A 16,111-nucleotide genomic window follows, 5' to 3' on the forward strand; every position below is an offset into this window, starting at 1 on the left:
ACTACTGCACAAGGGAGGCCAAGCGGAGCCACTTGGCTGACAAATACACCCCGCTGACAGCCCCCCAAAACCATCAGAACAGGGAGGGCCGAGCCCCCCCGACCCCCCCTAATGGAGGGTATCCCCCCTATTAGAGGCTTCACGGGAAGGCGACGGACCCGACCGTGCGAAGAGGCACTCAAGCAACTTAACGCACAGGGTGAGCAGACCGTGGCTTGACCCCACGACTACACACACGCACAACCCGCATGCCACCCGGGAACGAACGGAGGAACAACCTCGTTACTGCCCCCAGAATCACGGGGCCAAGGGCAAACCCAACCCCGTGGCAAGGCCGTAGCAGCGGAGCGCAAAGGAAGACCCAGACCCACCAAAAGGACTGGACTCCCTGGAATGGGGGCCCGGAGAAGTCCATGATGCCAGCATCAAGACCCCACCAGGTGGGCACGTAGTGCCCCGCCCCCCACATCGCCAGCGTATTCGGACAAAGGCCCCTCAGTTACTGCACCTGGTATTCCCAGGCGGAATCCCATCCAAGTACTAACCAGGCCAGAACCTGCTTAGCTTCCGAGATCGGACGAGATCGGGCGCGTTCAGGTTGGTATGGCCGTAAGCCGAGCGGGCCCCGTCCCCCCAATAGTACACCGCCTGGCACACTGACCCTGCAGAACAGGCAGTCAGCATGGCCGTAAGCACACAAAAAGGTTAACCAACGGAAGCAGGCAGCGCACCGGGGAAAAACCAGACAACAGGCTGTTAACCCTAGCCTGGAGACTGCGGACGAGACAGGCGCCAGAGGGGACAGCTGAACACAGCCGCCCCGGCGGAAGGAGCGTAAGCTGGCGGTGTTGCATGACCAAGCCTCCATTTAAAAACCCCCACCCAGAGGGGTCGAGGCAGAGAAGGCTGACACGATTGGCAGACGTCATGAACGTGCAGGGGCACCCTCAAACGGTGAACCCGGGAGTTGACACTGCTCCAACACACCAGGGAATCAACCACCTCGGTGTTACCCAATGCGGTGGTTGTTCCTATAACCCCTCAAGAAAAAACTCCAAAACACACCTGCGGGCATACACCGGCTATACCGCAGTACAAGTGTTTCAGTTTCCAAAAAGGGTTAACCCAGGCCTACGGGTCGCAAACATCACTTCGGACCGGGCCTGGCGGTACGGGAAGCACAGGGTCACCAGAGGAGGTCAAAAAACCACCCCCACAGGCCCCTCTTCGCCATGCGTGAGAGAGGAGCGAAAAATAATGGAGAACCAGCCCCTAAGCACACCGTACCTGGTATTCCCCGGCGGTCTCCCAACCAAGTACTAACCAGGACCAACCTGTGTAGCGGCCGAGATCCGACGAGATCGAGCGAGTACAGAATGGCATGGCTGTAAGCCATGACGACAGTGCTGAGTAAAAACATACCCAACCAGGGTCTCCATAGCGCTTAACCCTGTGACACCCAGACCGACCTGGCATTTTTCCCCCTGAAAAAAGCCCAAGTCCCTCAGGGTACCAGAACAGCAGATCTGCATCCCCGGCGGACAACGGGTTCAACTGATCTGGACCAGCGTGACCAGAACCAGTCCCGTGCCCTAACCACGCCGACATGCCTACTCCAGGAGAAGGGCAGATATGCGTGTTGATCTTAACATGAAAAGAAGGCGCCACCCAGACGTTCGGACGAACCGCGCCTGGTGGCCCACCCCAAGGGCGTGAGACCCCACTACATATGTTCAGATCCATCCCGTCATCATCCCCCAGACATGAACGAGAATCCGTCGACAACCCACCCAGGTCATGGGATGTGGTCGTCGGAAGAGGAAAAACCCCCATCTCAGTTGCTTTATAAAAACGCTGTTTCAACCACAAGCAACCAAGGCGTGCCAGTCAATCGCCTGTTTACAGCGAGCTAGCACTATACGTGCGTCGGGACACACCCCCATCAATGAACAGGCTATTTAGACCTGTCATTGAATCCCCAAGGCGCCCAGGGGAACGACAAGAGGGGTGTGACACTCCCTAACTCCAACACTTCTGGAATAGAAAGAAGGAAGCATCAACAGCATGTATCCCAGTCTACACAGCCGGGGTAAAAAATGTTCACATTTTTACATCCCACCACCCTCCCATAGGAAAGAGACGGGGATCCCCAGAGAGACTTCCCACGCGAGCTGTACAGATTGAAAAGAATATATTGCACCTTGAGCCATGTAAAAAACTGGTTTTAGGGCCTCCGGGCCAACCCCGTACCTACCCGGAACGCAGATCAGCGAAGTGCAGTCACAAGACACCGTAGAACACAGCCGTCCTGTGTTGTTCGATCCGGGCAGCGTCGCCGCTCCAACCAGTCGCTACAGTCCTCTTTGTTGACGCAATCCCCGTCCAGGCTCAGGGCAGGGTTGACGAAACATCCCCTGTCAAGGATGACGTCGCGGTCAAGAGTGTAAAACATGTTAAAATCAAAGCACGTTCAACAGAATAGCATCAAGCTAACGGCGATCAGAAGCGAGCTCCCGGCGGCGCGCGAGAAGCAAAGCTACCCCGCGCCAGCCATCTAACCGTAAGCTATGAACATGTAAACAATGACATAACACTCACCCAGACAGGCCGCCGTTCTGAACCTCTCCTCACTTTTTAAGAGAAGAGAGAAAACAAGATGTCAACACCGCTTCACAACGGTGACTTTACCACATCCGGCGGAATCAGCACAGTACCAACTGGCCTGTGTGGCTGACTTTGAACATGAATCTGCCGCTATCGCACATTACATGCACATATCCCCTCGTGAAGGAATACTCTCATTTGGATATGAAAGATGGGGCCTTAACACGGTGACAGAGAGAATCCACTCGTCCAGAACACACAGGGATCACCAGTGTCAATGGTCGCGGCCCACTAGTTAAAACTATAATGGTCTCCAGACCAAGGCCTTCTGTCGACTAGGCGGCTAAACAAAGGACCCTAGCCTGGGGCCGGTTTCCATAAACTTTGTCAAGTAGCCCCCATAGCACTAACAGACAAGTGGAGCCCGCCAGCAAACACTACTCACCCAACCTGGAACGCACCGCTTCTCACAACAGCGGCATGTCCGACAGTTCAGCTGTGGCCTGACAGGTTTCACCCCAACAAACACAGCAAGGAACTGCAGTTGAGAAGCATGCAGCGGCGTGCTCCCAATACGAAAACCGGTGGAGGGTTTTTAGAATGATCATCATCTTCTAGACACTCCAGTACGAAGACAATATCGCCGTATTTTCTCGAAAATAGTGAGAGAGAAAATAAAGATATGATGTCAACGTATCCTTGTTTCCCAAGCTGTTCCTAATCCAATTTCTTCCATCATGGTGTCAAGTGTGGGGATCTACCGAGGCACTTCTTCCTTGTGGTGAAAGCGAGAAGGAGGAGAGCAGGTGACCACACACCTGCTTATGAAGGTAAGCTGATGAGGGGTGTGGTCAGACTAATACTGGTATTAGAGGTACATTTGTGGTTTATTCAGTACGCGTGCACGTACGCGAGATAGTGCAGTAGTGATGCCAAGCTAAGCCACTAACGATACAGAACTGAACACTGCTTTCTACAACTGCTACAACTGCTTTCTAATGGAATGCACATTGGAAAATCTCCCCTAGGAGAGAATTAAGATAAACTGGGCATACCGTATAATCAATTGCTTATCAATGCATATTGTAAAAAATAAACCTCATTAATGAAAAATTATGAAAATTCAGAGTAGAGACTGCCGTTCCCTGACATAATGATGAGCACCTAGGAATTTATGAGGAAATGTATTTTAACAAAGTGAGGGAACAGTATTTAATACTATTGAACTGTAAGCGATTTGAGAGTCAAATGAATGGTTCTTATGTCATTGGGGAGTAAAATACAAGATTTCAATGCACTTTCAACATCATGTCTGAGACTTGAGTAACTTTCTCATTAGTTCCTACTGTAGGTACTTCATCAATATAACTGTGCCACCTACAGTACAGTCATGTAAAGTTACCATATCTACTACATTTCTCCCCTCCCCTCTTGCCTCTCCCTTCTCCCCTCTCACTTTCCCCCCCTCCCTTATCCCCTCTCCCTTTCCCTTTCCCCTCTCCATTCTCCCCTCTCCCCTTTCCCCTCTCCCCTCTCCATTCTCCCCTCTCCCCTCTCCATTATCCCCTCTCCGCTCTCCCCTCTCCCTTCTCCCCTCTCCCCTCTCCCCTCTCCCCTCTCCCAGGTGATGTACTTCAGCTCTCTATTCCCCTACGTGGTGCTGTTCTGCTTCCTGGTCCGGGCCTTGATGCTGAAGGGATCTGTGGATGGCATCGCCCACATGTTCACTCCTAAGGTGAGACTGACGACACCCTTCTCACTCCCTCAGTGTCTCTTTCTATCTTTATGTGTAATTTGCACTCATTGAATGAAAATAACTCACTGCGTAGTTCCTCAGTTCTTTTGTAAGCTCTTTCATTCTACTTAAAGGTGCTACAGATAACATTAAGCCACTGGATGTCGTACTAGTGCACCAGCATGTCATTTATCCAATCGGTGCATTCCACATGGGGAAATGGAAAGTTGGGAGGGGATACATGCATGCAACATGTAAACAACAACATAGATATTTTAAATGATCAATTCATTCATTCATTTTGGGGCGGGGGAAGGCAATACTTTCATTCCATACCTTTCTAAAAGTGTGTATGTGGGTGTATTATTATTATTGCTGCTTACTGCTACGTACGTGAGATCATGTGATCTTTACCTCGTTTTACATTTGCACTCATTGTAAATCATTACACTGGATAACAGCAGTTATAGTGTCTGAAATGTACAATTCAAATGAAGTCAATGTGTCCCACAGCTGGAGAAGATGCTGGAGCCCAAGGTGTGGAGGGAGGCGGCCACCCAGGTCTTCTTCGCCCTGGGTCTTGGATTCGGAGGAGTCATTGCCTTCTCCAGCTACAACAAAATAGACAACAACTGCCACTTTGACGCTGTGCTCGTGTCCATCATCAACTTCATCACCTCTATCCTGGCCACGCTAGTGGTATTCGCTGTGCTGGGCTTCAAGGCCAACCTCATGAATGAGAAATGTGTTGCATTGTGAGTCTCCCCCCCCCCCCCCCCCCCCCCCCCCACCAAATGTAAATACTATGGCTTTTGTCCTGCTGATGATGGCACATTCATCCACTTCCTGAATTAATTTAATTGAAAGTGAATTGATCCCACTGCTGGTTTAGCACCAGAATGTGCTATTTCTGCATGTATCGGTCGGTATGGGCATGTATCTGGTGGTCGGACAACACAGAGGCCCTCTACAGGAAGGGACAGAGCAGGACAACACAGAGGCCCTCTACAGGAAGGGACAGAGCAGGACAACACAGAGGCCCTCTATCTACAGGAAGGGACAGAGCAGGACAACACAGAGGCCCTCTACAGGAAGGGACAGAGCAGGACAACACAGATGCCCTCTACAGGAAGGGACAGAGCAGGACAACACAGAGGCCCTCTACAGGAAGGGACAGAGCAGGACAACACAGAGGCCCTCTACAGGAAGGGACAGAGCAGGAAAACACAGAGGCCCTCTACAGGAAGGGACAGAGCAGGACAACACAGAGGCCCTCTACAGGAAGGGACAGAGCAGGACAACACAGAGGCCCTCTATTTACAGGAAGGGACAGAGCAGGACAACACAACAGAGGCCCTCTACAGGAAGGGACAGAGCAGGACAACACAGAGGCTCTCTATCTACAGGAAGGGACAGAGCAGGACAACACAGAGGCTCTCTATCTACAGGAAGGGACAGAGCAGGACAACACAGAGGCCCTCTACAGGAAGGGACAGAGCAGGACAACACAACAGAGGCCCTCTACAGGAAGGGACAGAGCAGGACAACACAGAGGCCCTCTATCTACAGGAAGGGACAGAGCAGGACAACACAGAGGCCCTCTACAGGAAGGGACAGAGCAGGACAACACAGAGGCCCTCTACAGGAAAGTACGCCTGAATATTTTCCACAACAAAGTTAGTGTTTCCGCGTCTCTGATTGGCCAGGTCATGTGACATGTACGCCCAATCGTGGGGCCGCAAGTTTTTGGATGGTTAAGCTTAGGCGCTCTTTCGAAGTTGGTTAAGGTTAGAGTTTGTCTTAGAGCGTGGCGATAGAACGCCTGCCCTGACTCCAAACTCTAACCTTAACCAACTGCGAAAGAGTCGCCTAAGCTTAACCAGTGATAAACTAGGCGTTAGGTAGTTTGCAGGCTGTTCGACCCGGAAATAGGCGCAGAACTTGCCGTCCCACGATTGGCACACATGTCACATGACCTGGCCAATCAGAGCGCAAAACTCGAACGCGGAAACACAAGTTTGTTGTGGAAAGTATAGACGCGGAAGGGACAGAGCAGGACAACACAGAGGCCCTCTACAGGAAGGGACAGAGCAGGACAACACAGAGGCCCTCTACAGGAAGGGACAGAGCAGGACAACACAGAGGCCCTCTACAGGAAGGGACAGAGCAGGACAACACAGAGGCCCTCTACAGGAAGGGACAGAGCAGGACAACACAGAGGCCCTCTACAGGAAGGGACAGAGCAGGACAACACAGAGGCTCTCTATCTACAGGAAGGGACAGAGCAGGACAACACAGAGGCCCTCTACAGGAAGGGACAGAGCAGGACAACACAGAGGCCCTCTACAGGAAGGGACAGAGCAGGACAACACAGAGGCCCTTTACAGGAAGGGACAGAGCAGGACAACACAGATGCCCTCTACAGGAAGGGACAGAGCAGGACAACACAGAGGCCCTTTACAGGAAGGGACAGAGCAGGACAACACAGAGGCCCTCTACAGGAAGGGACAGAGCAGGACAACACAGAGGCCCTCTATCTACAGGAAGGGACAGAGCAGGACAACACAGAGGCCCTCTACAGGAAGGGACAGAGCAGGACAACACAGATGCCCTCTACAGGAAGGGACAGAGCAGGACAACACAGAGGCCCTTTACAGGAAGGGACAGAGCAGGACAACACAGAGGCCCTCTACAGGAAGGGACAGAGCAGGACAACACAGAGGCCCTCTACAGGAAGGGACAGAGCAGGACAACACAGAGGCCCTCTACAGGAAGGGACAGAGCAGGACAACACAGAGGCCCTCTACAGGAAGGGACAGAGCAGGACAACACAGAGGCCCTCTATCTACAGGAAGGGACAGAGCAGGACAACACAGAGGCTCTCTACAGGAAGGGACAGAGCAGGACAACACAGAGGCCCTCTATCTACAGGAAGGGACAGAGCAGGACAACACAGAGGTCCTCTATCTACAGGAAGGGACAGAGCAGGCTGTTCTTCCTGAGGAGACTCAGGTCCTTCAATGTATGCAATAGATTGCTGCAATCGTTCTACCAGTCTGTAGTGGCCAGTGTCCTCTTCTATGCTGTGGCATGCTGGGGGGGCTACATCAACTCGAGGGACACCAACAAACTGAACAAGCTGGTGAGGAAGGCTAGCTCCATGGTGGGAGTCGAGCTGGTCAGACTAGAGGTGGTGGCGGAGAGGAGGGTGAGAAGGAAGCTGGCTGCTATCCTGGAGAATCCCTCCCAAGATGAGAAGCACGTTCAGTCACAGACTCATAACCCCCCGACACTCTGCACTACACTGCCTATTTTTACTTTTCTACTGTACTATAATGTTATGATCTGTATCATGTCTTCTACTATTACCATGTACCTGTACCTTCCCTCCCCCTCCCCCATGCTGCTATGATACCTGAATTTCCCCAAGGGGATCAATAAAGGAATATCTGATCTTATCTTATGTATGATCTAATTTCAAACAGCACCACTTAACAGTCCACATTTAGCACCACAGTGACTGGTGACTCTTTCCTCTACAGGAATGCGGAGAAGATCCTTGGCTATGTAACCTCTAATGTTCTGAGTCATGACCTCATCCCTCCACATCTAAACTTCTCCCACCTGACCACGGAGGACTATGCTGAGATATATGGAGTTATCAAGACAGTGAAGGAGGACAGCTTCTCACAGCTGGGCCTGAATCCCTGTCTGCTGGAGGATGAACTCAACAAGGTGTGTCATCTGTGTTGCCAGATCATTATTGTATTGCCCTCTGTATGATTTGTTTTGCCTTCTGTATGATAATTTTCCCTCTGTATGTCTATTTGTTCTCTGGTTATGACTGGCAAACAATAGTTTTCCTCAACAAACGATAATTATAAGCCTCTGGGACGATAATTAACATGAATCTGGCAACACTGGACCCTAAGCTCTGAACAAATGCATATGTCTGGGGGTGGGGGACTATATCTTTGTATAAATTGACTGTGAAGTGATCTCCCTTCTCCTTCCACTTCTTACAGGCGGTCCAGGGTACGGGCTTGGCCTTCATTGCCTTCACTGAGGCCATGACTCATTTCCCTGCTTCCCCCTTCTGGTCCGTGATGTTTTTCTTCATGCTGATCAACCTGGGTCTGGGCAGCATGATTGGCACCATGACTGGCATCACCACCCCCGTTCTCGACACCTACAAGGTGCAAAGGGAGGTGTTCACAGGTGAGGCTTGCTGACGGTGGCCCTTTAGTTTCTATTGATAGTTCAATGAGGAAGGACAAAAATAGGCGGCACTTCATATTATGGTACACGAATTACAAGGTAATTACTATATAATAACATATAAATAACTTAATTATATGATAATCACAAGTAATTGTTTTTATTATTGTCTATAATTATTTGTCTATGATTACAAATGTCGTTTACAGATCTTACCTTCTATGTTATTACACAGTAATTAATAATTTGTAAATGTTGGAATGTACTGCATTATCCTTTGTCATTGTGTGCAGAAAATACATGATCACGCTGAATCCATTGTTGGACCAGAATTGTTTAGCATAATACCGTAATAAAATAAAAAGGTTTTCCTGCAACCTGGGAAAGAGTTAGAAAGCTGCAGACACTGCGTGATTTATGCTCAACCCAGCAGGCACCATTTGGACGGGCCACACAGCAACATGATGCAGACTCCAGTAGCTTGCGAAGGGTCTGTACGGAGCAACCATGTGATTGGCTGATGGTCTTTGGGGTGGTACATGCTGGAGTACAACGAAAGACAATCCCTCCCCCAATGACACACAACACTGGAGGAATGGAAGAACTATGAAAGGAGGCGACGTATGTAGTCTCTGCTACCACTAGCAGTCCCTCTCCATACAAGGTCTCCCATAGCACGGTGGCACAGTGGTTAGAACTGCTGCCTCGCAGCAAGGTCCTGGGTTCGAAACCCGGTGGGAGGTCTTTCTGTATGGAGTTTGCATGTTCTCCCTGTGTTTGCGTGGGTACTCTGGTTTCCTCTGGGTACTCTGGTTTCCTCTGGGTACTATGGTTTTCTCCGGGTACACTGGTTTCCTCTCGGTACTCTGGTTTCCTCCGGGTACTCTGGTTTCCTCTGCGTACTCTGGTTTCCTCTGGGTACTCTGGTTTCCTCCCGGTACTCTGGTTTCCTCCGGGTACTCTCATCTGGTTTCCTCTGGGTACTCTGGTTTCCTCTGGGTACTCTGGTTTCCTCTCGGTACTCTGGTTTCCTCTCTGTACTCTGGTTTCCTCCGGGTACTCTGGTTTCCTCTCTGTACTCTGGTTTCCTCCGGGTACTCTGGTTTCCTCTGGGTACTCTGGTTTCCTCTGGGTACTATGGTTTCCTCTGGGTACTATGGTTTCCTCTGGGTACTCTGGTTTCCTCTGGGTACTCTGGTTTCCTATGTGTACTCTGGTTTCCTCTGGGTACTATGGTTTTCTCCGGGTACTCTGGTTTCCTCTGGGTACCATGGTTTTCTCTGGGTACTATGGTTTTCTCTAGGTACTATGGTTTCCTCTGGGTACTCTGGTTTTCTCTGGGTACTATGGTTTCCTCTGGGTACTCTGGTTTCCTCTGGGTACTCTAGTTTCCTCTGGGTACTCTAGTTTCCTCTGGGTACTCTAGTTTCCTCTGGGTACTCTGGTTTCCTATCTGTACTCTAGTTTCCTCTGGGTACTCTGGTTTCTTCCCACACCAGAGACATGCATGTCAGGCAGGGACTACGGATGAAAACTATAGCTCATTAGCTAAACTCACAGCAAGAAGGTCCTGGGTTCGAAATCCGGTGGGAAGCCTTTCTGTGTGGAGTTTGCATGTTCTCCCTGTGTTTACGTGGGTACTCTGGTTTCTTCAGGGTACTCTGGTTTCTGGTACTCTGGCACTCTCCCTCACCGTACAGAGTCTCTCTTACCACCGTATGTCCCTCTCCATGCCTGGTTGGCTTATAAACCAGGCTTTAAACACATCCCTCTCTTTCCTCCAGTGGCCTGTTGTATAAACCAGGCTTTAAACACATCCCTCTCTTTCCTCCAGTGGCCTGTTGTATAAACCAGGCTTTAAACACATCCCTCTCTTTCCTCCAGTGGCCTGTTGTATAAACCAGGCTTTAAACACATCCCTCTCTTTCCTCCAGTGGCCTGTTGTATAAACCAGGCTTTAAACACGTCCCTCTCTTTCCTCTAGTGGCCTGTTGTATAAACCAGGCTTTAAACACATCCCTCTCTTTCCTCTAGTGGCCTGTTGTATAAACCAGGCTTTAAACACATCCCTCTCTTTCCTCTAGTGTCCTGTTGTATAAACCAGGCTTTAAACACATCCCTCTCTTTCCTCTAGTGTCCTGTTGTATAAACCAGGCTTTAAACACATCCCTCTCTTTCCTCTAGTGGCCTGTTGTATAACCAGGCTTTAAACACATTCCTCTCTTTCCTCCAGTGTCCTGTTGTATAAACCAGGCTTTAAACACATCCCTCTCTTTCCTCTAGTGGCCTGTTGTATAAACCAGGCTTTAAACACATCCCTCTCTTTCCTCTAGTGTCCTGTTGTATAAACCAGGCTTTAAACACATCCCTCTCTTTCCTCTAGTGGCCTGTTGTATAAACCAGGCTTTAAACACATCCCTCTCTTTCCTCCAGTGGCCTGTTGTATAAACCAGGCTTTAAACACATCCCTCTCTTTCCTCTAGTGTCCTGTTGTATAAACCAGGCTTTAAACACATCCCTTTCCTCTAGTGTCCTGTTGTATAATTAAGCATTACATCACGCGCAGGAGTGGTTTGTGAACAATAAACCATGCCTAGGGGTGGTCGTTAGACCCCCCTAGGCATGGTTTATTGTTCACAAATCACGACTGCAAGTGGTGTAAAGCTTTTATACAACTGCCACATTCATCCAACCTTATTTCTATACAATAAACACACATTAATCGAAGATTTATTGAAAAAACCATCCGCCAGAAAAAGTAGTTCCCACAACTACAAAAAAGACAATTTGCCTCCATGTGGAAGCAGATCGGAAGTGCATCCAACCAACTAACACATCCAACTGTGTATTATTGGAATGATTGAGAGAAGTTGCCTCATGTGGAAGCAGCTTGAAGTGCATCCAACCAACTAACACATCCAACTGTGTATTATTGGAATGATTGATTGAAAATTTTATTACCAGATGCAGAATGGGTACAATACAGTATGGCTCAATACACACAATTGTTAAGGGAATGCAGACCTACTTTCCATAGAACTTCATTCTTAGATGCTTCTATAGAAAGTAGGTAAAACAAATTAAAAAGTTTTCTTTGCCCTATAGGAAAAAAACGTTTTCTTCGCCCTATTTTTTTATTTATTTTTTTAAACCTACTGTAGAGGGCCTAAACTTAACCAGTTGGAAACCAAGCGTACAGTAATAAAATTAGCAATCAATCAATCAATCAACTCACAGGAGTGTGTGTGTGTGTGTGGGGGGGGGGGTGGCGGTGGGTGGAGACTAGAGCTAGCGCTGACAGTCAGAGAGAAGGAAAAAGAAATTGAAAAAAATAATGCAAATTAATCAATCAATCAAATCGCGATTTTTCTTTTGTTCTAGAATGACTCAAGACCCATCAATTACATCATCCAACATTGTTTAAAGGACTAACACATTCGCAGTGACAGAATCGCTTCATATTTAGTCGTTATGGCGCTATCAACATATCCATTTGTTGTCCGCAATCTTGTTTTCTCCCGGAGTGAGCCGGCGGAGTGATATGTGATTCGGTTGTGGGCGGGTCCTGAGCCCAGGACCGTGGATTGTTGCCAATAAAGACGTGTAAATGGACTGTTTCAGCCAATCAGAATCGAGAAATTTGCATGCCGTTGTATAAACCAGGCTTTAAACACATCCCTCTCTTTCCTCCAGTGGCCTGTTGTATAAACCAGGCTTTAAACACATCCCTCTCTTTCCTCTAGTGGCCTGTTGTATAAACCAGGCTTTAAACACATCCCTCTCTTTCCTCTAGTGGCCTGTTGTATAAACCAGGCTTTAAACACATCCCTCTCTTTCCTCTAGTGGCCTGTTGCATCATAGCGTTCTTCTGTGGCCTGCTGTTCGTCCAGCGCTCAGGCAACTATTATGTCACCATGTTTGATGACTACTCTGCTGGTCTGCCCCTCACCATTGTGGTCATCCTGGAAAACCTGTCTGTCGCTTGGGTTTATGGAACCAAGAGGTATGACTAGGACTAGCTACCTCAGCAGGCAGCTACAGATTAACAATGTGTGTATGTGATCTGTATGCACGTGTGTTTGTGTGTGAAATGGTGTTCAGGTTTCTACTTTGTACTTAGTTATTACGACCCAAGTGAGTACTGTATGTATACTGTACATGCATGCACATTTTGAATGACCCATTATTGATTATATTAATTTACGAAAAGATGAATCGGTTAAGACCTGTATGGAGAACACAACAGGACAAGTGCAGAGTTGTGTGATGTCAACTCATGTTGTCTTGTCTCTGGCGGTCAGGTTCATGCAGGATCTGGAGGACATGCTGGGGTTTCGTCCCTATAGTTTCTATTTCTACATGTGGAAGTACGTTTCCCCGCTGTGTCTCATCGTACTCATCTCTGCCACCGTCATAGAGATGGCTGTAAGCCCACCAGGGTACAACGCCTGGGTCCAGGAACTGGTTAGTGTGCGTGTGCGTGTGCGTGCGTGTGTGTGTGCGTGTGTGTGTGTGTGTGTGTGTGTGTGTGTGTGTGTGTGCATGCTTGGGTGTAAAATGTCAAAAAGCAGCTTAATTATCCTGTGAATGTGTCGAGCTAAGGAGCATTTTTATTTCCATGTCTCCGCTGCCTCTAGGCTGAGGAGCGTTTCCAGAGCTACCCTCCCTGGGCGCTGGCCATGTGTTTCTCCCTCATCATAGTGGCCATGCTCCCTCTCCCCATAGTCTTCATCCTCCGCCAGTTCAACCTGGTGTCCGACGGCTCCAACAAGCTATCCGTCGCCTACCGTAAAGGCATGATGAAGGACATGTCCACCCTGGAAGAGCAGGATGAGGCGCGGTCCATCCTCGGCGCCAAGCCCGGGGAGACGCCCACACCCTTGCCCGTGCACAGAGCCTACCTCGCAGCTGGAGGCAGTAAGCCCCCGGACGCCAACTCCCTGTCCCCAAACATCTGCTACGGGACGGGCTACCAGAACGCCGCCATCAGCCCCACCACACCAATCACACCCATCACCCCAGAATCAGACTCTTGATCACTGTCCACTCTTCCCCCCCCCCCCAGAAGCTGTGCTCTCTCTTCTTACCCTTCAATGTCATTGTTTCAGCTCCTCCGCCATGGGGCACTGCTGCGCTGGCTAGAATCCCCACCACTGCCCTAGCAATCTCAGATGAATATCACCAAGAACCACAACCTGCCATTTACTATAGCACAGATCTCCCTACAAGTAAGGAGGTGAAAGAAGCCACCTGCAAAAGAGTGTATAGCCTATGAATATAGCGTTATGCAAGTATATAGTCAGTTTGGTATAAATATATTTCAACTAATCAGATCTAAGAGAAGATTTGACATTTCTATTTCTTGCCCTTCATGGTTGATCAAATAACAATACATGATAACAGTACAGGATTGACAGTCATGCACAGTACAGATGTATCAGGTACTGTTTTGAATGTGATATATGGTAATGATACTAGTCCAATAAGGTTCTGTGATCTGCTTTTCTTTGCCTTAGTGTTCAAGGACCTACCAGTCAGTATTCACATTCTGCTCTGCACAGTGCAGAGATTCTAATGGAACCTGTGTGTTTCAGTAGTCTGTCAGAAATAGCCATAACAGCTACAAGGTGTATGTGACTTTAGTTTGAAAGGTTTCAAGCCTTTTAGTGTTTAGTGCTTTTGTTGTTCTCTATAGCAGTCACATGTCCAAGCCATACCTTGTTTAAATACAAAATATGTTTCAGTATTTTATACCATATTTTGTATTAAATCTTTCAAAGTGTATGTGTTTATAGAGTAGTGTAGCATTAATAAGCAGTGTATATACTGTTCCTCTGAAGTACTAAAATAGAAAACACTGTTTATTGTTTAGCTTTGTTTTCAAAGCCAAGACCTTAGAGGTCTCTGTATGATAAAACTACACTTAAGGCTGCTGTAAGGACACCATTTACATGTATGTTACACATTTGCTAGAACACATACAGTAAGCGAGTCTCTCTCACCTAATGCCAATCCTCTTGGTGTATTTACTGTGTAGCCAGTATTGTTCATAAATGACGTAATGTGGCACAGCTAGGATATTTTTGTAGTGTGTGTGTAAGCTGCTGGAGTCTTTCTGGCCATGTTACGCATGTAGTAGCTTGTTTTGTAGGGATGTGCTAAATGCCATCATCTCCACCAAAGAATGAAATCTAGAGAGTAAGAACAACACTTGAACTCAACAATATTTGAATCACAATAATATGAAATATGTGTTCAATTGTGCTGCCAGTGAAGTGTACAGACTTTGTTTTAAGGTATATTTAAGCATCATATTTCTTTATTGACGGAAGCGAAGAAAAGCATAGCATGATTGTGTGAAATTGAGTACAAGACTATTAAGGAATGCCTCGCTGGTTGGCTTTTATGCAGTTATGACTATTCCAAATGTCCAAACCTATGAAACCTATGAAAGCACAAGAGAGTTGAAATGGTTAATTGGCACAAGCCACATGCCACTAATATGTAAGCACAAATTTGGACCAAGTATGTACACAGGTAATATGTAACCACTGCAATATGAAATATAGCGGGCAAACACAATACTTTAATGGTAATTTGTTTCTCAGTGTATATGGACCAGTAATGCACAAATAATTTTCAGCACAAATCAAGAAAATGGCCCCTCTAAGCACAAGATAATAATAATAATAATAATAACTTTATTTGTATAGCACTTTTCATACAGAAATTGCAGTTCAAAGTGCTTCACAACAGTGAAAAATACAGGCATAAGCGAGCATAAAAAAGATAAAAAAGATAGAGAGGTAAGGTAAGTCACAGTGTTTCACATTAGGATCTAGCATCCCAATAGGCTCTCTGTTTACAGTTTCATTCAGTAATACAAATAATAAAAATAGAATAGACTAAATCACAGTGTTTCACATTAGGATCTAGCATCCCAATAGGCTCTCTGTTTAGAGTTTCATTCAATAATACAAATAATAAAAAATTTAATGTTTTAAAGAAAAGTGCGGTTTGATTCATTTAAAAAATAGGCAAAAAATTATAAAATAGAACGGACACACAACAGGGTATTTAACATACAACAGAGCAGTGCATCAGTGAAAAGTAAAAAGTGTGATAAAATAGTTCAATAAAAATATAACAGAGCAGTGCATCGCTCTTAATCAGTTTTGAATTACAACAGAGCAGCGCTCTTAAAATTACAGTGCATAGGAGGCAGTGAGATAAAATTAGCATAGAACCGACACATGAATTTGATAGGAAGTGTATACAAGTAGGCAGGGTAAGACAAGTGCAGGTAAGGTACAATTTGTGTCAGGATGTCCCTGATATTTCATTTAAATGCCTGAGCAAAGAAATAAGCTGTCTTTTGAAGATGTCTAGCGAGTTGGCTTCCCTGATGTTTTTGGATAGTTTGTGCCATAGTTTTGGGGCGTAGTTGATAAAGGCTGCATCACTGATCCTCTTTCTGGGAGCCTCTAGTAGTCCAGCAGCTGATGATCGCAGTGTTTTTGCTGGCCTGTAATTTATTAGAGTGTTGGCGATGTA

General features: G+C 47.4%; 1 protein-coding gene across 1 annotated transcript in view; it reads left to right on the forward strand.

The window, feature by feature from the left end:
- LOC311230496 (sodium-dependent neutral amino acid transporter SLC6A17-like) overlaps positions 1–13,593 on the forward strand; it is a gene marked incomplete at both ends in the record, with an annotated part of 32,943 nt that extends 19,350 nt beyond the window's left edge. Inside the window, 7 exons of the mRNA XM_084316785.1 lie at positions 4,229–4,339; positions 4,853–5,094; positions 7,882–8,074; positions 8,365–8,557; positions 12,401–12,560; positions 12,859–13,021; positions 13,195–13,593. Of these exons, the coding sequence (XP_084172911.1) occupies positions 4,229–4,339; positions 4,853–5,094; positions 7,882–8,074; positions 8,365–8,557; positions 12,401–12,560; positions 12,859–13,021; positions 13,195–13,593 (1,461 nt within the window). The remainder of the gene's footprint in view (positions 1–4,228; positions 4,340–4,852; positions 5,095–7,881; positions 8,075–8,364; positions 8,558–12,400; positions 12,561–12,858; positions 13,022–13,194) is intronic.
- Between the last annotated feature and the right edge of the window lie 2,518 nt (positions 13,594–16,111).

The sequence above is a fragment of the Notolepis coatsorum genome (assembly GCF_963971535.1).
Source record: "Notolepis coatsorum genome assembly, chromosome: 6".
Lineage (NCBI taxonomy): Eukaryota > Metazoa > Chordata > Actinopteri > Aulopiformes > Paralepididae > Notolepis > Notolepis coatsorum.